The 20,376-nt window shown below is 49.9% G+C and overlaps 1 protein-coding gene and 1 long non-coding RNA gene across 2 annotated transcripts; both read left to right on the top strand.

Annotated features, from left to right (window-relative positions):
- The first annotated feature begins 1,172 nt into the window (after positions 1-1,172).
- LOC139826141 (dynein axonemal heavy chain 9-like) lies at positions 1,173-13,710 on the top strand. Its single transcript, XM_071801101.1, has 6 exons — positions 1,173-1,321; positions 1,799-2,736; positions 4,005-4,179; positions 7,136-7,309; positions 8,693-8,900; positions 13,521-13,710. Exons 2-6 carry the CDS (start codon positions 2,549-2,551, stop codon positions 13,688-13,690), a joined length of 915 nt encoding a protein of 304 aa, XP_071657202.1. The 5' UTR covers positions 1,173-1,321; positions 1,799-2,548; the 3' UTR covers positions 13,691-13,710.
- Positions 13,711-16,845: 3,135 nt separating this feature from the next.
- Positions 16,846-20,160, top strand: LOC139826139 (uncharacterized). The gene is made up of 2 exons (XR_011736172.1): positions 16,846-17,798; positions 19,024-20,160. It is a non-coding gene; the product is annotated as an uncharacterized lncRNA (long non-coding RNA).
- Positions 20,161-20,376: the final 216 nt, after the last annotated feature.

The raw sequence follows: 20,376 nt of genomic DNA, 5'->3' as shown, positions 1-20,376 counted from the left end.
TGAGACCTTCTTCATGACTTGCTGCTTCTTAAATCTATTCAGGAGTCTTTTTGTAAGGCTCTTTCTCTTGGCCATTAATTTTTTCCTCTCCCACCAATGTGGTCACTAATTTGGTTCCTCCCCTTTACTGATGGGAGATGGGGAGGTGACATTTCTCACCGCATTGCAAGGAGGCGGCCTTCCTCACCACACCTGCCTTGCAGTGAGGACCAGTCATCCCCCATGAAAATTTCATAGCAGTCGCTATTTTGGCCCCCGAGCTGCATGTGTCTGGCATCCCCGGCCTTCCTGTGATGGTGTTTGTGGGTGTGTTGCAGGTGGACAATGCCCAGGCCTTCATTTGGCTGTCACAGCTCCGGCACAGATGGTCAGATGAGGAACGGCACTGCTTTGCCAACATCTGTGACGCCCAGTTCCTGTACTCCTATGAATACCTTGGCAATACCCCTCGGCTTGTGATCACTCCGCTGACCGACAGGTAAGTCCCTGGGACACAATGTCATAGCTGGGCTTTGCCACACAGGTAGAGAGAGAGATGCCAACCAAAGATGGATTTAGTTCAGACACCTGTATCCCTCTTGTTCTGTCTCCATGTCCCAGCACTCCGGTGGTCGAGCTCTAACTCTTATCTGGTTTTTGGTGGTACCCTCTGGGGAATTTGTACATCAGATCCCTGGGTGGGATTCAGCTCACACATTAAAACACTTGTGGGTGTCTTCCTGTGCACAAGATGTCCACAGTCCATAAAGCTGGTGAGTCTAGAGAGCTTTCATCCCATCTTGAAGCAGACATCTACCTGGTTGCCTCAGTGGGGACACCTAGGGTTACTTGAGATACTCTGTGTTGTCCCACCTGGCTTCCAGCTGCCAATCCAGAAGTGTAAAAGTCTCCTATGGACCCCTTGTCATATCTCTCCACCCTATGTGACATTTCAGCAACCAAGAGCATCTCAGGTGGCTCTAGTCACCTGTGTTAGTCAGCTGCGTCAAGCCCCCAGGTATCACTTTAAAGGTCACTTTAAAGCAAACTAGAACCGTATTGTGATATAGTAATATTTACGTATAGGCACATAGAGTTTTGCATGTTTGAGAGGAAAGCATTAATTAGAGTAATTTTTACTGTGTTGCTGGAGAAAACCGTTAGAGCAGGTGTCAAGTTCAGTGTTCATCACCATCTTCCTGTCACCCTCCCAGGCCTGTTTTCATCAATCATGCGAGAGCTGGCCAACATCACGCATGACGGTCCCAAGTGGATGGTACTAGATGGAGATATTGATCCAATGTGGATTGAGTCTCTTAATACTGTGATGGATGATAATAAGGTAATGAATATAAGTTAAAGAAGGAGATATTCTTTGACTGCATGGCATGGTTCAGCCTAAAAATGCAGATGCTGAAATAACACCTCCTAGAATAATGCGGTTGTGTTTCTTCAGATACACCAAACAATATCACATATAGAAAATGGTGCATGAGGGGAAATAGCTCAAATCATGGTTTCATTGTAATTTCCCTTCCTGGAACTGGGCTCATGGATAATCACAGATGTCCTGATTGTAACTCCAGGCCCTTCAAAAATAGGGTGGGGTCATAATTCCACACCTTTTTCCGCCGCTCGAAGGGAGTGCTGTTCCTTTGAGTCATGGAAGACAGTTCTACTACCTGCTGGAAATCAGCTGCATTCCCTCAGGAACTGTGCTGGCAGCAACCAAGCTTTTTAGTGCAAAGTGCTGAATGCTTTTCATTCCTGTTCCTGGGGAAGATGTCATTCTGTCTGTCTGTCTGTCTGCCCAATGCAGGTGCTGACCCTGGCGAGCAATGAGAGAATCCCTCTGAACCCAACGATGCGGTTGGTGTTTGAGATCAGCCACCTGCGCACAGCCACCCCAGCAACCGTGTCCCGAGCGGGTGAGTCCTGGCCTGAGCTCCGCACTGGGATTTGCCGTGAACCCAGGAGGATCTAGTGCCATTAACCAGTCTTCTGTTGGCCAACTTGACTCCTGTTGCAAGTACCCAACCTGAGATCACAGCGGCCGTGGGTGGACAGGGCAGGTTTCTGACAGACAAACTGAGGATCCTGACCCCAAATGCACATGTGGAGCTGTCATCATCCTGGAGATTTACCCAGAGCACTCTGACTGTTGGTGGGTGATCATGGCTTCAGCGTTGCTGAGTGCTCCTGTTGTGCAAAGCCCTTTGGATGGCCTTTATGAGGAGAAGGACAGTATCTGTCTCAAAGAGTTCTTGATCTTCTGAAGAAGTGCATGAAGTATGGGAGAAGGGAATGGAGGTGTCCCCTAGTTTTACACATGGGGAAATGGGGCCCAGAGCAATGAAACTGCTCAGACAAGACAATGTTCTGAATTTAGGGCAAGGTCATGAAAAGCGCCGTGGTTTCAAGGGTGAAGTTTCTTCACTGTTCATGTTTCTACTCTGCAGTGGGGCAGGAAAAGGGGGCAGGTAATGGGACGTCCCGTCATATTTGATAGGGTTTTAGTTGTGTGAAAGTACCTGGTAAACTCTGCTGGAAGAAAGGAACAGTTTCTGCTATGTCTTTACTATATGTTCTCTCCTACCCTGGGCCTAAAGGGATCCTGTACATCAACCCGTCGGATCTGGGCTGGAATCCTCCAGTGAGCAGCTGGATCGACAGGCGAGAGATCCAGTCCGAAAGAGCCAACCTGACCATTTTGTTTGATAAGTACCTGCCCATTTGCCTGGACACCCTCAGAACAAGGTGCCATCTGATGAGTGATTGTGTCACCCGTGGTGAGGGCATGGGGACACCTGCCACTGTCCAGCCCAGCTGTGCTGCGCTGGGTTGTGCTGCACATGATCCTCCTTGCCCCTGGAAGCCCTGAGCATCATTGGCTTAAGCTCAGAGAACCAGCAGGGCGAGGTGGGCAAAGTGACGCTCCTGCCTGTATCGTGTTGGTCAGATCTGGTTTTCATCTGATTTTGATTTGATTTTTATTGTATTTCCTGTATCAACTCTCTATCTCTTGGAAAATAATTCCGGCAGATCCCAAAGAGAAAGCTTTTCAGCCTCCTGATGTGTCAGGCTAGACCTGAGCCCACTCCACAAGTTATTTTTCATTAAGAACTTGGGTATTTGGAAGGGTCCTAGTGCTTCTTGGCTTGATTTGGCTTTAAAGCAGTGTCCACAGGGAAGTCATGTGGTTCTTGCTTATCATCATGTGAAACCATTCTCTTTCTCATACTGTGGTGAGGACTGGCCAAGGTAGAGTCCCAGAAAACTTAAGGGAGCATCTCCCATCCTCTACTTGCTTCCTATAGTTGCACTTTCCTTTAAAAACAAAAGAAAAATCAGTGAGCATGGGAGATGTCAGCCAAAAGGGGGATGTGTCAGAAGGGTCTGGAATCAGGACTTAAACATTGTGCTAGGGAACTTCTCTCTGTGGGACCAAGTTGGTTTTGACTGTTGGTAGCAAAGTCAATCGGACGTTTCCCATTCTGTTTGCTGAACATTGTCTCAGAGCGTGAAATCCACGGGATTAGCTGCAGGCAACCCTGAGCTGAGTGTTTTGGTAGCTTGCTTAATTCAGAAATCGTAGAACCAACCTTTCAAATAGCTATAATTACTTTATGGAGGACTTCAGTGCAGCTACAATATTAGTTTGGAATTCTGTAAGTGTAGCTTAAATGAATGTAAAATGGCAAGATGAAAGGGTTTATTTTATTACTCCTCTATTTGACCGCTTTTGAACTCATCGTGCTCGCAGGAAATCATTGCCTTTAGCAAGTCTTCCATTCTGCTTCTTTCAAGAAGATCAAAGTTTTAAAATGCTTGAAACTTCTGATTATTGTTATTACTTGTATATGTGCCGGTGCCAGCGGGTCTGAGTGTGAGAATGGGTGTTCTCTTTATTGTACCTGGGAATAGGACACGTACCGCTGACAAGCAGAATGCCAGTATTCTGAAAGAGCATTTCTAGTCTTCCTGGGTTGTGATGGACGTATTGCTTTCTAATTTCCATCCCTTAGATTTAAGAAGATTATTCCCATTCCTGAACAGAGTATGGTTCAGATGTTGTGCTGCCTCCTTGAATGTCTCCTGGCAGAGGAGAACACACCTCCTGACTGTCCCAAGGAGCTTTATGAACTTTACTTTGTCTTTGCTGCCGTCTGGGCCTTTGGTGGATCAATGTTTCGAGATCAGGTAAGACGGAAGATGCCTCTTCAGCATCTTTCACACAGTTTGTGTGTGTGGTTTTGTGTTGTTTTGATTTCTTCATACTTTCTGAAACATAGTGCTATGCCAGTAATGCTGTTTTCCTGGGGCTCTCATATAGGTGATAATAAACTAGAAACACAACAATTCCTTTTACGAAAGGCCTCGTTATCCAGGGTGTAACACCACCGGAGAACAGCTGAGGGGTCAGTGGTAGAGGTGGAGGGATGTTTGCTTATGCAGATGCATTTCACTGGGGAGAAACATAAGGTTAACTTATAGAAGCCTGTGGATGTGCATAATGTGATCAAATTAAGACTGATTTATCAGATGGATGTATCAGTGGAGCAGTCTTTCAGCCTTCTGACTGCACAGGTAGACGTGCTACATAACACAAACCAGCCGGTGTTTTGTCACCAGGGCAGAGCAGAGCCGGAGGAACAACCTCCCTTGACCTGCTGGTCATACTTTTCCTAAGGCACCCCAGGTGCCATTGACTTTCGTGGCCACAGGGGCACACCTACTCTTGGGTGGTTGCATCCCCTAGTCAGAGGACGCCTTATCCTCAGATCTAAAGTGTGTAGTCCTGATGTCTGGGTCTGCCCACACTGCACTGCTGTCAAGGGCTTGGAGATCCACGTCTGATCTCCGCTGGGCTTGTGTCAAACTCTGTGTTGTCTGGACTATGCGGGAGGTCTCTCCACGAATGTAACACCAGACACCCCTCCCCAGCTCGGGTGGAGGCACTGCCGTTCTTGATGGCTGCTCAAGTGCTCCCAGGGGTCTCTTTGTGTGTTTTCATGTACCTTAACGCCAGACCTAGAGTGTCTGCTGGTCTCTTCAGATTTGCTCCATGCCAAGGATCAGATGCTTCAGGAAGTGCTGAACAACACAGCTCAAGCTCAGCTGGGTGCTCACTTGGTGCCATCGCACCTTGTGACCATTGAATGACCTGTGCGAGACCAGCTTCCTTGGTCCTTGTGGAGCCTCCATTTCCCATGTGCCAGCTGGGAAATACTCAGCCTTAGTGTTGCCAGTCTAGGATGACTTAAAGAAACAAAACAAAGCACAATAAAGCCTGGGAAGCACTACTTGTCTTTGCTTCAGCAGTACAAGCGCAAGTATGCTGGTGTGCGGTGCTGTGGCAGCTGGCCGCTGTGTTCCCCATGCCGCACAGTCAGTCTCGGGTGCATCAGGCCGGGCTCCTGCCTGCGGTAGTGGCTCTGGGTGGGCTGCAGGAGCAGCTGCAGGCACAGCGACCCTCCGGGAGGCTCCGCCGGGAGCCTGGCTGTGCGTTACTGCCCGCGATGCTCTGTAAATGTCAGAGCTGAGAGTGCGAGGATACAGCAGTCCGAGCAATGGGGAGCCTGATGAAAAATGATCCAATATAAAATCTGTTTATTGCTTTCCACCGAAGGTGCCCTTCGCGCTGACCTTTCGCGGCCGAAATGTCAGGAGAAACAGTCTGGGAGGCTTCCCACTACTCGGTGCTTGTTGGTGGGTAGCGGGGCCCCTGTATAAAAACAGATGATAGATTTGCCATTTCCTGGCTCTGAAATTAGCGGTAATCCATATGGGGTTTTTATTAAGGAAGTGGTTTGAATTCCACACCGTTCTGGCAATAGAGCTGGGGCTGGAGTGGCTCCATTTAACCGCGGGGTCAGGGAGGGCGGGCAGCGCGGCACAGCGCGCTTGCAGGCGGTTTGGCTGTGGGGGTAAGGGCACCCTTGTGGGAAAGCTTTTAGCAGCCACGCACGTCCCGCTCCACTGCGGGCGACTCTGCTGCCGCTGCTGAGGAGTTATAACAACAGGAGAACGGAGAATTACAGGGATTCTGCCTCTCTGAATAGCACGAGTCTGCAAAATCGTGGATACTATTAATGTGTTTTTCAAATCCACTGGTCTTTTGAGGGACTGTGGCTCAGGAGGCTTTATGGAGGACACTTGGTTCAGTTCAGCAACAAACCCAGGTTTCCTTATGGAGGCCGAGCAGCCTATGGACAATGTGTTGGTGACCCCACATTGTATGGCTATGGGGAGGAGAGACCCGCAGACACCCCAGGAACAAACTGTGCTGTTAAAACGGGCTAAATGATGCGTCCGGTATTTCACAAACATCTTTCTCACAGCAATTTTCCTCTCCTCCTGCCCTCCACCTCTCTCCAGTTCCCATTGTCCACATGGGAAGGTGTTTGGGCAGAATGGCTGGCCCAATGTCATACAGGAGACCTAGGGCAGAGGAGGGGACTAAGCACATTTTGTGAGTCCTGACCCAGCATCTAAAGCAAAACTGTCATCCCAGTTGAAAAAATTCAGATGCTCCAAAATCTCCATGTGTAGAAAGATACAATGGGGAAAAGCAAGGAAACGGGTGCTTTGAGGGGAATGTGGCAGCGCAGAATCACGGCGGGGTCAGAGGGGCAGACCCTCGCTGCTGCTTTGGTACGCTGGTGTCTGCAGTCCTGCTTGTCTGAAACGTTGTGGCTTGAAAAGAAGCCAGAAGACAACAACTCACTCTGAATAGAGTGGTGTGATTGATGAGGAAAGGCTTTGGTATGCATGCTGTGACTGACCATGAGCACAGATGTAGACGGATGTTGTGTCCTTGTCTGTTGGAAGAAGTAGGCACCAAGAATCAATCAAGTGGTCTGTTTAGTCATAGGCACGTATTTCTCTTTTTCAAATTGATCCATCTATCTAGTCTCAGACATACCAAGAGTGATCAACACAGAGGATGAATTATTTAGATGAATAAATAGGACTGATGAGCAGAAATGAACAAAATGAAAAATTAGGCTTAATAGCAGGAAAAATGATAACAACTTTATGCTGTGGAATATATTTTAAGGACTAATCCCGCTCTGGTGGACTGGGATAGATAACATTCTCCATTACTAATTAATTGATCCAGATTAGTGTATTTTCTCCACTTTTTGTCTTATAGCTTGTGGACTACAGAGTGGAGTTCAGCAAGTGGTGGGTGGCAGAATTCAAGACTATCAAGTTTCCCTCTCAGGGCACAGTCTTTGACTTCTACATTGATCCAGAAACGAAGAAGTTTGAACCTTGGTCTAAACTTATTCCTCAGTTTGAATTTGATCCAGAAATGCCCTTACAGGTATGTGAACCTTGCACGTGTTTTGTCTGGGAAGAGCACATGCATTTTAGTGACTGTATGCAGGCATTTCAATTGAAGTCTCATTCGAGGTCAAGCACTTCATAATAAGAATGGCATTCCGTCCTGGTTTTGTTAAAAACAAGTTTCTCTTTTAGTGAATTTGCCTGTCAGGTAAAACCTTCATATCAGCTGCGTTTTCCTGGAGAACCAGATCCATGTTTTGGTAAACATAGCAATGGAATGTGAGGTTATTGATAAGGACAGATTCGCATCTCGCGAGAGGGGCAACGAGAAACAGGTGACCAAGAAACTGACAAACAGAGTATAACATCCCATTCACGTGAATACTTCATATAAAAGTGGGAGATCACGAGGATCTCGTCCATTTTGCTTATGGCCGAGATTAGGAGAGGACCTTGCTGGTCGTCCCTGCGAACTGAGGCCTCATGACAGACTGAATCCAGCTCCGGTTGGCTGCACAGTCCAGTCCAGGACTTCAGGTGCCAGCTCTGCAGTTGCTGGGGCTTTCAAGATTGGTTTTGTATATTTTGTATTATTTTCTCTATTCTTATTAGTAGCATTAGTAAAACATCTTTAATTTTTCCAATTCTCTTCTATCTATCCTTCTTTCCCTCCCAATCACCTGTCCTGAGTGGGAATGGGGGAGAGAGAGGGGCTGAAGGTGGGGGAGAGGGGGCTAACACCACATCTGCCATGGTTGTATTGTCACCCCACAATCAAAACCCTTGACACATTCTTTATGAAGTACAACTCAATTACCCATCTTTCTTTACTGTACTTTGACTGTGAAGACTCATCCTCCATCCATCTTCCAGAGCTGAGTGATGTACATGAGGCGCAGGCTCAGAGACACCTATGAGCCAGGGCTGGTGTGCCCAGGGTGCGGGATGGAGGTGCGTTTGGCCTGCAGAGAGAAGCAGGATGTGGGACAACGTAGTGACAAAGTCCCTGAGACACCATCTCGTCATTCTGCGTGGCTGAAAATAGGGTTGTTTATATGATTTGGACGAAAAATGAGAGTTGCTGCAGGTAGTGAATTGCGTTTGCCAGCTATGCCTTTCTTTCCTTTTAGAGGTGCCACAGTGAGCAGATGACTTGTAAAAATTGTTACCATTTTAGCAAAATGTGTGTTTGCGGGGAGATCCAGATGTTGCTCTCAGCATCCCGCTGTCATTGTTTCGTCTGTACAGATAGTTTGACTTGAATGGTTGGTAGCAGTGTATTGTTCCCTTCCTAGCGCCATCTAGAAACTCAGGTCACCGCACTCATTCCTGGCTCTCCCAGTTTGATGTCTCCTCAGAACATGGCAGTGGGGTGGTGCCACAGATGGGTACACTTACCTGCTCGTTTTGCCCCTCTCAGGCTTGCCTGGTGCCCACCACCGAGACGGTCCGTGTGCGGCACTTCATGGACAGGCTCCTGGAGCGCCGGCGCCCCGTGATGCTGGTGGGCAACGCCGGCACGGGGAAGTCTGTGCTGGTGGGGGACAAGCTCTGCTCACTGGATACAGACGCCTATGTGGTGAAGAAGGTCCCGTTTAACTACTACACCACCTCTGCCATGCTGCAAGGTAAGACAATGGCTGAGATGTGGGACTTCTGCCTGGCAGGTCACCAAATTCCTGGGGCGTCCGTCGGGGTTTGGAGCTGGGTGTGCACTGTGGGCACTGCACTGGCACCCACTGACTCTTAAATCCCACTGTGAAACTCACTGGTCCGCAGACTCCTGGTTTTATGGAAAATGGCATTTCCCAACATGAGGGATTGAATTCTGAACACCACGACTCTGGTTCAGGGCTGTGCAAAGCACACACTTAAATCTGCTGCTGTTCTCTACAGCACACAGCTCGTACTTGACTTGAGGTGTGTCTTTAATACGCTTGAATTTAAGCCCGTGCTGAATAGAATGGGTTGCTTGGCTGGGATCTAAGCTGTCCTCAGAGTGCAATGATGGGAATTGCATCCCAGTTGTCAGTGAGGACAGTGCTAATGGGGATGTGCAGGTGCTGCTGGTTCCTGGGCTGTCCCCCGCATCCTGATGCAGCCCCGTGTGCTCCCACGGAGCGGGTGCCACATCCCACCGCCCCAGGGGACACGGCTGCTGACCCTGGGAGGCTCTGACCTGGGGAAGCCCATGAGAATATCTTTGATGAGGATTTTGGCACATCAGTGAAAGATGAAGTTTGAGACCAGGATAAGGTCAGTTCTGCTGTGTAGTCTTTTCACAGATGAAGAGAAAGAGGGAATTGTTGAAAAGTGACTCATTTTGGAATGGTATTTTCACTTTCAGTTGACCTAAAGAGAGAGGATAATTTTCTACATGTATTTATTAATCAGGAATGAAACAACCTTGCTTGTTTTGAGTTGAACAACAGCTGTGGGTCACTGTAAACCAAAATAACTTCCTTTATGGAGTTTGGTCTGACCCAAGTGTCCTGAAATCCCTTTACTCCCTCTACAGGACCAGCACCAGTGAGACCAAGGTTTTAACCTTCACCATGTGGGTTTTTCCTGGCCAGGTGGCCCTGGGGCGAACACGCTCACGGCCATGAGCATCACAGCCCCTGTCTGTGCTCTGCTGGGCTCCCGGCACTGCAGATGTTTTAAGGAAGGTGTCAGAGTTTAAAGTTGCCCTGTGGGACTGATCCACTCGCAGAGGTGACAGCACAGGCTCAGCCCACGCTGTGTCACCTGGGGCTGTGTCGTGGAGTCACGGCAGCTTTCTGGGGCAGGTCTGAAGGGTTTTGGGTCTTGCTAGTGTGTGATGGCTGCAGTCTCCCTCCTCCCTCCCAGGTGCCCCTTTGCTTTTTTCCCTGTGTTGGGGTCTCTGCAAAATGCCCTTGAGCTGCTAAATGGGCTGAGCTGTCTGGCTGTCTGTCTGTCTGTCTGTCTGTCTCTCTGTCCAGCTGCCTGGGTGGGGGACAAAGATGCTGAGGGACCTAGAGATTCTTTCTTATGGGGAGAGACTGAGAGCTCTGGGGCTGTTGAGCTGGAGAAGAGAAGCTGAGAGGGATCTGATCAATGGGATCAATATCTCAGGGTGGCTGTCAGAGGATGGACCAGAGTCTGTTCAGTGGTGCCCAACGCCAGGGTGAGGGGCAGCGGGCACAGACTGAAACACAGGAGGCTCCATCTGAACATGAGCAGCAACTTGTTTGCTGGGAGGTGCCAGAGCCTGGCCCAGGCTGCCCAGAGCGGGTGTGGAGTCTCCTTCTCTGAGACATTGAAACCCGCCTGGACCCACCTGTGTGATCTGCTCTGTGACCCTGCGTGAGCAGGGCTTGGACTGGGGATCTGCAGAGGTCCCTTCAGCCCAACCAGCCTGGGATCCTGTGATTCTGTGAATGTGCAGCCGTTTGTCTCCAGCTGGATGGGCGAGTGTGTGCAGGTGTTATTTGTACAGGCAGACCTGGCACCGTGTCCCTGGTCATGAGCTGTGGGCTGAGTCAGTGATTTTCTTCCCCTGCACAGAGGAGCAAGTTGTCTTGTGTGTGGATGAAGATGTGGTGGTGAGATTTGCATTGAGAAGCATGATTTATACTGCTTGGCCTGGATCCCTGCTGCTCATTTTTTAGAGTTAATTTGTCCCTTTTTGTGTAGTTTGTCACTTGGCTGCTTTATTCTTTTCCCCAGCAGGCACATCTTTAAATTTGTAAAACATGGGCACAAAGTAATTTTGGATTTTTTCTTACTTAAAAAAGATCCTAACCTGAGTTCCAGTAGTTCCTTAGACAAGGTGCCTGTTGCTGCAGAGATGTATAAGATGCAGCCCTTAGGGGAAGCAGAGTTGTTGTTCAACCCATCCCTGCATCCTGTGGCTTCCAGAAGCGCCGTGTGCACAGGGGTTAAAAGGAGCCCAACACTCTCTCTGCCTGAACCTGGGGCCAGTTTGGGGATTTTCTGTAGTTTATTGTGACTAAATACCACATTCTGTGGCATTTGCCCTGGGCCTCGCTCTGCTTCGTGCCCTCTTGGGCCTCTGCCCCTCCATCAGATGTAGCCCTGACTTCTGTCATTCAGAGAAATTGCAATAAATCTTGTGGTTTTTTTTGTTTGGGTTCTTTTTTTCCCTCTCCCTTGCTCACCAACCAGAAGGTACGAGGTGTCCAGACTGTTTCTTTGAGGTGCTGGTTTGAGTATGTGTCAGGATCTCACACAGACACACCGCCCCTTATTATTATTGTGAGATACGGCTTTGAATTAAAATACCACTTCCACGAACGTGTCACTTGATCCCCAGTAATTGCACTTCAGTGTGATGAATCTCTTGCATACTTGTTTAACCTCAAAAAGGGCTGATTTTATATGTTAATTAGGGACTAATTAAATTTAAATTAAATGCTTATTTGAAACACTTAATTTAACTTGCTACCAGCAATTTCAAATATTGTGGTTTTATTGAACGGGGAGAGAGGCTCCGCTGAGGAAAGATTCATCATTTTTCGTAGCACAATCCATTCCTTTGTGCAGCAACTGTCTGTGACAAGAAATCAGCTGCGTTTTGAGTGGTGAGCAAGGCAAGCTGTCTGCAGTGCACCCAAGCAGGAAAACCCAGCGTTTTGAAAGGTCTGTGATCTGAAATAAACCAACGGAATATAAATCTTCCTTAACAACTTGTGCACGTGATAATAAATGGCTTAAAAAAACTCCCAGTCCCGTTTACATTTGCCAGTCTTCCCTAATTACAAAGAATTGCTACTTACCGTGTGCTGCTTTATAGCACCTTATAGGTCTGTTGCCAACCCAAAACTGCTAATGAAACAAATTCTTCGAGTAAGCACAGGGCAGAAAACCCACCCGGGGTCTGGGCAGAGGAGCGTTGCTTCCGTTTGCTTTTCCACTGACTGAGACAGTAAAGGTTGCCTGGGCTGCAATCAGAGGAATCAATAACCTATAGAACATGATGTGCAGCGACGTGGGGTGATTTTTATTAAATATCAGCCCAGGATTATAAATATTCCCCACGTTTTATGAGCTAGAGCAACATATGACCCCAGCCTTCTGCTAAAACAAATTAAAGTCTTCCAAGGCTTTGAAATGCGAAACTGTTCTCTCCGTGCTTTCCTTTGCGTGTGCGTGACCCTACTTGAAACTAGGTGGTAATTTGACAGCTCGTGTTGGAATTAAGTCTTGTCACATTATCTGGAGGGTTGGGTAACGCTGGTGAGAAGATCAGGGAACTTATGATTATTTGATGCATTTCAATAAAAGTGTCATGTTGGTTGTTCTGAAGATGTCCAGGAATTTGGCCCTGAGATCGCCTATTTTTGTCTAACAGGGTAAAAGATGCATATATTCACAAAACCAGCAGCTTTGCTCGTGGGCTTCTGTGCCCACAGCATCCATCTCCCTTTCTCCATCGCAGCGCCCAGTGCCTGCTGCCCTGGCCACGCTGCAGTTGCCGCATCGCCGGGGCAGGCAGCAGGGGACGCTCACTGCTCTGGCACAGCCACCTCTGCAAGCAAGATTTCGTTTAAAAAATTATGCAGAAGAGATTCAAAAGGCTTTATCTTGCATGAAAAGCTCTTGTTTGCTCTGAGGTAGACATGTTTTGTAGCAGACGAAGTTTGTTGTATTTTTGTTTGGAAGGAAGAGTTGAGAGCTTTCTGATTTAAGTCAAACCAAAGTGCTGACCAAGGGTCCCTGCAGGGCTCCCAGCTGCACTGTAGAATCATAGAATCAGTTTGGTTGGAAGAGACCTTCAGGATCATCGAGTCCAACCGTAACCCAGCTCTAGCACTCTAGTCCCTGAGAACCTCATCTCCACGTCTGTCCAACCCTCCAGGGCTGGTGACTCCAGCACTGCCCTGGGCAGCCTGTTCCAATGCCCCACAGCCCTTTGGGGAAGAAATTGTTCCCCAGATCCAGCCTCAGCCTCCCCTGGTGCAACTTGAGGCCATTTCCTCTGCTCCTGGCGCTTGTTCCTGGGGAGCAGAGCCCGACCCCCCTGGCTCCAAGCTCCTTCCAGGCAGTTCAGAGATCAGAAGGTCTCCCCTCAGCTCCTGTTCTCCAGCTGAACCCCCAGGCCCCTCAGCTGCTCCTCATACAGCTGCAGCTGGGGGACATCTCAGCTCCTTGAGGGGCCGCTGTAGCTACACACAGCACAGCATTGAGCTGGGCTGAGAAATCATTTTTATTTTGCAGCAGTTGCTCTCCCAGTAGATGAGCTTTGCACCTCTGCCTCCCTACAGGTATGCTTGAGAAACCTCTGGAGAAAAAGGCTGGTAGGAATTATGGCCCTCCAGGTACCAAGAAGCTCGTGTACTTCATTGATGATCTCAACATGCCCGAGGTGGACGCTTACGGGACAGTGCAGCCCCATACGCTGATCCGGCAGCACCTGGACTACGGCCACTGGTAGGAGCCTGCTTGGGCTTGGTTGTCGGAGACCTTTTTGTTCAGCTCCAGTGCTGGGGAGTGGGTTTGAGAGAATCTCAAAGCGTGGGTCCCTCTTCCCATTGCATACTGCTGGGCTAGAGCTGGTTGGGAGGCTCTGGGTGAACTGAGAGTTGAGCACCCTCAGGGCTTCCCCTGTCCCCAGCAAACAAATTCACTTAGAATCACAAAACGTCCTGAGCTGGAAGGGACCCGCAAGGATCATCGAGTCCAGCTCCTGTCCCTGCACAGGACAACCCCACAGTTCACACCGTGTGTCCGAGGACGTTGTCCATCGCTTCTTTAATACCGCTTGATTGCTTACTCATAGCTGGGTTGAGAGGAGCTTTGCTCTGCTCTTGCTGTGGCTTGTGACTGTGGTCCCAGTGCAAAGCCTGCGAGGGGAGCGCGATGCTCGGCCTTGCTGCCCCGCGACGCTGAGAGCAGAGGCGGCTGTGGATTTGGCCTCAGCTGGGGTGAACCCCCCTGCTGTGAGCACCTAACATTGTCTTCTGTCAGGCAGCAGCAAACAACCATTATCTAGGCAGAGGTGATTTGAAGGAAAAGCAGTGACTGTTTTGGAAGGAGATTGGTGTGTTTTACACTTTAGCCAGCAGCTCTGTGTGGGACATGAATATTTGCATCTCTCCACAGGGAATACAGGGCAGGGACGCATTGCAATTTCCACTCTCCTCAGCTGTGTGCATGCCTGAGCTCTGCCAAAAGCTTCCGAGGAACAGAGACAGTGGAGCGGAGGCAGAAATCTTGGGCTGTGGGTGTCAGGGAAGTCAGGCAGATAGAGGGTGAGGGAGCTGCGAGGGAGCGTTGGAGGCACAAGGGGCTGCAGCGAGGAGTAGGGGGATGCAGTGAGGCGCAGAGGGATGCAACGAGGTGTGGGGGATGGAGTGAGGCATGGGGGATGCATCGAGGTGCGGTGGGATGCAGCAACGTACAGGGGATGCAGCGAGGTGCGGTGGGATGCAGCAACGTACAGGGGATGCAGCGAGGTGCGGGGGGATGCAGCAACGTACAGGGGATGCAGCGAGGTGCGGGGGGATGCAGCAACGTACAGGGGATGCAGCGAGGTGTGGTGGGATGCAGCAACGTACAGGGGATGCAGCGAGGTGCGGGCGGATGCAGCAACGTACAGGGGATGCAGCGAGGTGCGGTGGGATGCAGCAACGTACAGGGGATGCAGCGAGGTGCGGGGGGATGCAGCAACGTACAGGGGATGCAGCGAGGTGCGGGGGGATGCAGCAACGTACAGGGGATGCAGCGAGGTGCGGGGGGATGCAGCAACGTACAGGGGATGCAGCGAGGTGCGGTGGGATGCAGCAACGTACAGGGGATGCAGCGAGGTGCGGGGGGATGCAGCAACGTACAGGGGATGCAGCGAGGTGCGGGCGGATGCAGCAACGTACAGGGGATGCAGCGAGGTGCGGGGGGATGCAGCAACGTACAGGGGATGCAGCGAGGTGCGGTGGGATGCAGCAACGTACAGGGGATGCAGCGAGGTGCGGGGGGATGCAGCAACGTACAGGGGATGCAGCGAGGTGCAGGCAGATGCAGCAACGTACAGGGGATGCAGCGAGGTGCGGGGGGATGCAGCAACGTACAGGGGATGCAGCGAGGTGCGGGCGGATGCAGCAACGTACAGGGGATGCAGCGAGGTGCGGGGGGATGCAGCAACGTACAGGGGATGCAGCGAGGTGCGGGCGGATGCAGCAACGTACAGGGGATGCAGCGAGGTGCGGGGGGATGCAGCAACGTACAGGGGATGCAGCGAGGTGCGGGCGGATGCAGCAACGTACAGGGGATGCAGCGAGGTGCGGGGGGATGCAGCAACGTACAGGGGATGCAGCGAGGTGCGGGGGGATGCAGCAACGTACAGGGGATGCAGCGAGGTGCGGGGGGATGCAGCAACGTACAGGGGATGCAGCGAGGTGCGGGCGGATGCAGCATGCCATGGGTCCCCTCCCAGACACATCGAGGCCTTCTGCCCATGTGCTCAGCAGTGCCCACTGGGCACTGTATTGCATGCAGGAAGTTATCATCTCACCAATATAATAGGCTCAGGTAGGATCTCTCAGCAAAGCATATTTTATTAACGATTTTGCAAGGTCGGGTGTTCCACCTAAAGGTAGGCACACAAAACAGGGCAAAAAGCCACTGCTTATATCCACCCCTAATCCCAACTGCAAATTCCCTCCCCAGTTCCCCGTTGGTTGGGTACGGCAGGGTTTACAGACTACCTGACACTTCCTAGCTGCCAAGGCTCAGTTTACCTGTCTCACGACTCCATTCTAATAACCCTTCCCATTATTTCTTTATTTTCATTGAAGGTGTGTTTTCTTGACTGTCTGAATTTTAACCACTGGAATGGTTTTCAATTCCTCCACACCCGCTCTGGGCAGCCTGGGCCAGGCTCTGGCACCTCCCAGCAAACAAGTTTCTGCTCATGTTCAGATGGAGCCTCCTGTGTTTCAGTCTGTGCCCGCTGCCCCTCACCCTGGCGTTGGGCACCACTGAACAGAGTCTGGTCCATCCTCTGACAGCCACCCTGAGATATTGATCCATTGATCAGATCCCTCTCAGCTTCTCTTCTCCAGCTCAACAGCCCCAGCTCTCTCAGTTTCTTGTCACAAGAAAGGTGCTCCAGATCCCTTAGCATCTTTGTAGCCACCGCTGGACTCTCTCCAGTAATTCCTTGTCCTTCTTAAACCAGGGAGCCCAGGACTCCCTGTCCTCCCCCGGCAGCAGCAGCCTGCTGACCCTTGTCATGTCCCACCTGGCGCTATGGTTGGGGGAAGTGTGACTGAGATTTGTCAGTCCCCTGGGTTGGAAAAAAGTACATACAATCCTGAAGGTCCACAAACAAAAGACCTTTATTTTTTGTAGCTTGGTCCAATTGGCAAATGACTCAGTGGCAGAAGGATTTATGTTACTTAAGCTCAATCGATAAACAGTTTAGCAGCGAAAAGATTCGCATGAAAGAGTTTTGTGGCACAAGTGGGGCTCTAAACCTTATGTTACTGTATTACTCACAAAAAGGAAGGCAAAGAAATAGGAATATAGGAAGGAAAGAGAGAGGAAGAAAAGAAGGGGAAAGGAAGGGGGAAGGAAATGGGAAGGGAAGGAAAAGGAAAGGGAAAGGAAAGGTCTCACCACCCTTAGGGCTCCGTGATGTGTTTGAGGGGTTTGTAGTCTCAGGTCCAGTTCCTATGCAGGAATGCTTGGGTCTGTAGTCAGGGTTCAGCACCCTGTGGTGTGTGGTTCGGTTCCCGTGGTCAGCCCGGTGGGTGGAAGGGTCCCCAGGGTGGCACCCTGCCCGTGCTGGCACAGGTTTTATAGGGTTTATAGCCCTCGGGATCACCTGGGCTTTTGTGCAGGCGTCACTGGGGGTGATTGTGGAAGATGGGGGAGGCCCGGAGGGTCTCTCAGCCTGGGCCTTGACACCGTGTCGGGCCTGTCAGCGCACAGGCTGCGTGTCCTTCAGCACAGCACTGCCTGTGTCACCCAGCCTTTGTCTGTGGCTGTCACCTCGGCCTTGACATGTAAATCACCATTCACCTGCTCACGATGGCCCGTCTCCCATGACTGGGTGTTGCAGGGCTGGGTTTGCCACAGTGTTTGAGAGTCACCCTTGTAGTCTCTCACACCCTGTCCCGGGTTGGGATCAAACCAGAGACACTCCTGCTGTTTTCTGCCATTTCCATGCAAGTGAAGAGTATGGCCCAGGGGCTTTGCTCAGTGCTTATTACTGATAGAAATATTAGCTACAGGTTGTTGAAGCTGAAGGATTTCCACCAGGAGCAGGACTCGCGTGTGCCAGGCCGTGTACAGATAGGCCGGCAACCTGGGCCTGGGCCTCATCTTGGCAAGACGCAGAATTTGACCCCCTGAAGACAAGCGGCCTCTGGCAGCCCAGGGACACGTACTGAGAGAGGCAGTGGCCGTGGTCACTGTGCTGCTGCTTGTGTTTTGCCCGAAGGTACGACCGGACCAAGCTGTCGCTGAAGGAGATCACGAACGTGCAGTATGTGTCGTGCGTGAACCCGACGGCGGGGAGCTTCACCATCAACCCTCGGCTGCAGGTAAAGCCCTGCACAACGGCAGGTGCACCGCTGGGTTTATTTTGGGGTGGATCATTTAAACGTGAGGTTAGAGGACAACCACTGGCAGATCCTGCTGTTGTTTTATCAGTACAAATGGCACGAATCTGTCGAGTGACTGTGATTCCTAATAGTGAAGCACCGAACTGGGTCCCTTATTCCCTTGTTTGTTTTTCCTCGCATTCTGCAGCTCCGTCAGAGGAGGAAGTCAAAAGTTGCCAGCCAGCTTAACACCTACTTTCAGGACAACCTTCTGGTCCATACAGGCAGATTTTGCCTTCATTTAGCTCGTATTTAGCTCTGAAGCATGGTGCATTAACGCCGCCTGCTTTCCAGAATTGTCTGATGCAGCTGTCAGTAAAAAGAGGTGTGGGGGAGAAACCCAAACGAAGAAAACAGACAAAACTAAAAAAAAACCCAAGCCACACCAAAACACAACAACAACAAAAACCCCAACAAACCCCAAACCAAGCAACCAAACAAAACCAACAAAACAAAGAACACCAAAACCAACCAACCAACCAAATCCCCCCAAAAACCCCAAGCCAAACAAAAAGCAGTTCAAGCGCTGCTAATAACAGAAGATTTGGGAAGAGATCTTAAACATTAGACTTTGATTTTTGGGAGCTGCCAACCGATGGAGGGACTGGGTAGCAGTGAGCAAAATTCATTTCATCATGGAGAAACCTAATGACCAGAGTCAGCTTGGACCCTGGCTCCTCTTCAGCAAGGTGTGGAGTTAAAATGAAGTGTCCCATGGGCAACTTTGCAAGTTCCAAATTAGTAAAGAGGTCCTCTGGGAGATGGCACCTTCCAGGGGCTGCTCTTAATAGAGACAGTGACTGGGCTTTGTCAGAGGTCGGTGGGACCTTCAGAGCCCTTTGGCTCTTCAATGGACTGCACTTCCAGTGTAGCATTGGTGAGATGCAGTTGAAAATCCCTGGTTTAGTGAGCAGAGTGATGTCACTTCCCACCTGAGCTCTGCTGGCAAACTGGGAGAGGGAAATAACCTTGTTCAGGTGGACTGCAAATCAGAGAATCATAGAACAACCCAGGTTGGAAGGGACCTCAAAAGATCATCTGGTCCAGCATTTCATGGGAAAGGGAGCCTAGATGAGATTATCACAGCAAATCCCCAAGGGCATTTTGCTTGAAAGGTGTTTTTCTACCTCTCTGACCTTTCCATGCCTTCCTTTCTCTCCCTCAGCGTCACTTCTGTGTCTTCGCGCTGTCCATCCCTGGGCAGGATGCCTTGTCCAGGATCTATAGCACCATTTTAACGCAGCACCTGACAAGTGGAAATTTCTCGGGGGCTGTGCAAAAATCAGCTCAGCAGCTGATTGCCCTTGCCCTGGGACTGCACCAGAAAGTAGCCGCTACATTCCTTCCAACAGCCATCAAGTTCCACTACATTTTCAACTTGAGAGACTTCTCCAATATCTTCCAAGTAAGTGCAGTTGCTGTCCTGTGGGACTTGAAGCTTGTCCCGATGCTACAAGAGGCTGCGGAGCTGTGTTCCTCTAGCTCTGGTGGGCAGAATGCAGTCTCCTACCTAAAAATGACACAGCACATGTGTGCCCTGAGTAAAGTGGGTGACCTTAGGCCATTCCTTAATTCCTTGTTAGTTTTGGATGGATTCCAGAACCATTGCCCATGGCTTTGAGAAGCTTAGTTACTTTCCAGCCTCTTGTGGTCAGCGGGGAGGGATGAGTAGTTCCAGATGGATGTGCAGGTTTGGGGTGGGTTGAAACGCCCTCTGGCTGTAGAAGGGACCAGCTGAAGGGAGCTTTGGGCTTCCGACTTCAGCACTTAAATGACTGATGGTGAGTGCGATGGAGCTGCGCTCATCTTTGGGAGCCTCAGTTCCACACGTGTAAATGTGGGGATTAATGGCACTGTTCCACCACACAGGCAAATTATTTTATTGTACTGAAGCAGGTGGTGGATAGTTAGTGGGTTACTGGCCCTGAAGTTAGATCCAGCTTAGCTTGTTGGCCTGTACTGGCATGTCCTCTTAGCTTCTTGATGGTCAGATGCTCAGTATGTGCATGAAGGGTGGCATTTAAAAAGGTGATAATTGAATCAAACCCAGCTTTGACTTAATTGCTAAAACTGAATTTCCACCAGAGCCAGTTCTGTACCAAGGGGAAGTTGTTCAGATTTAGAAATATTTTCTTCCAACAACGGAGAGACTTTTTTTTCCCCTGAAATCTCATACTTTGAAGCAGTAGATATTACTGCTCAAAGAGCCTTTCAGAGTTTAAGGCTGATTAGTAAAATTTGAGAAGGTTCTCAGCAGCCAAATCGAGAGGTTTGGAACACCATAAACTCTTGTAGAACCCCGGTTTGTAACTTGTTGCTGTCCTTCTTAACACCTGTTCTCCTAAGTACGTACTGAAAGTTTGGTGCCTTGTGGTCTGGTCCATCACACAAGAACTGAAGTAATGACGTAGTGGGAAATGCAAAAACAGGGCCTTGAAAAAGTTAATAACTCTTTTGTGCCAAGAAAGAATCAGACCTGTCACTTATGCTCAGCTAAACATCAGCAGCTTTTGATGTT

The sequence above is a fragment of the Patagioenas fasciata genome, chromosome 35, assembly GCF_037038585.1.
Source record: "Patagioenas fasciata isolate bPatFas1 chromosome 35, bPatFas1.hap1, whole genome shotgun sequence".
Taxonomy (NCBI): Eukaryota; Metazoa; Chordata; class Aves; order Columbiformes; family Columbidae; genus Patagioenas; species Patagioenas fasciata.
Note: the sequence above shows the minus strand (reverse complement) of the source record. Positions and strands in the feature narration are given on the sequence as shown.

Coding starts and splice junctions, on each gene's coding strand:
- LOC139826141 (XM_071801101.1), top strand. CDS start 2,549: ATGTCTTTACTATATGTTCTCTCCTACCCTGGGCCTAAAGGGATCCTG. Junction 7,310..8,692: donor ATCCAGAAATGCCCTTACAG/GTATGTGAACCT, acceptor TGCCCCTCTCAG/GCTTGCCTGGTGCCCACCAC. Junction 8,901..13,520: donor CACCTCTGCCATGCTGCAAG/GTAAGACAATGG, acceptor GCCTCCCTACAG/GTATGCTTGAGAAACCTCTG.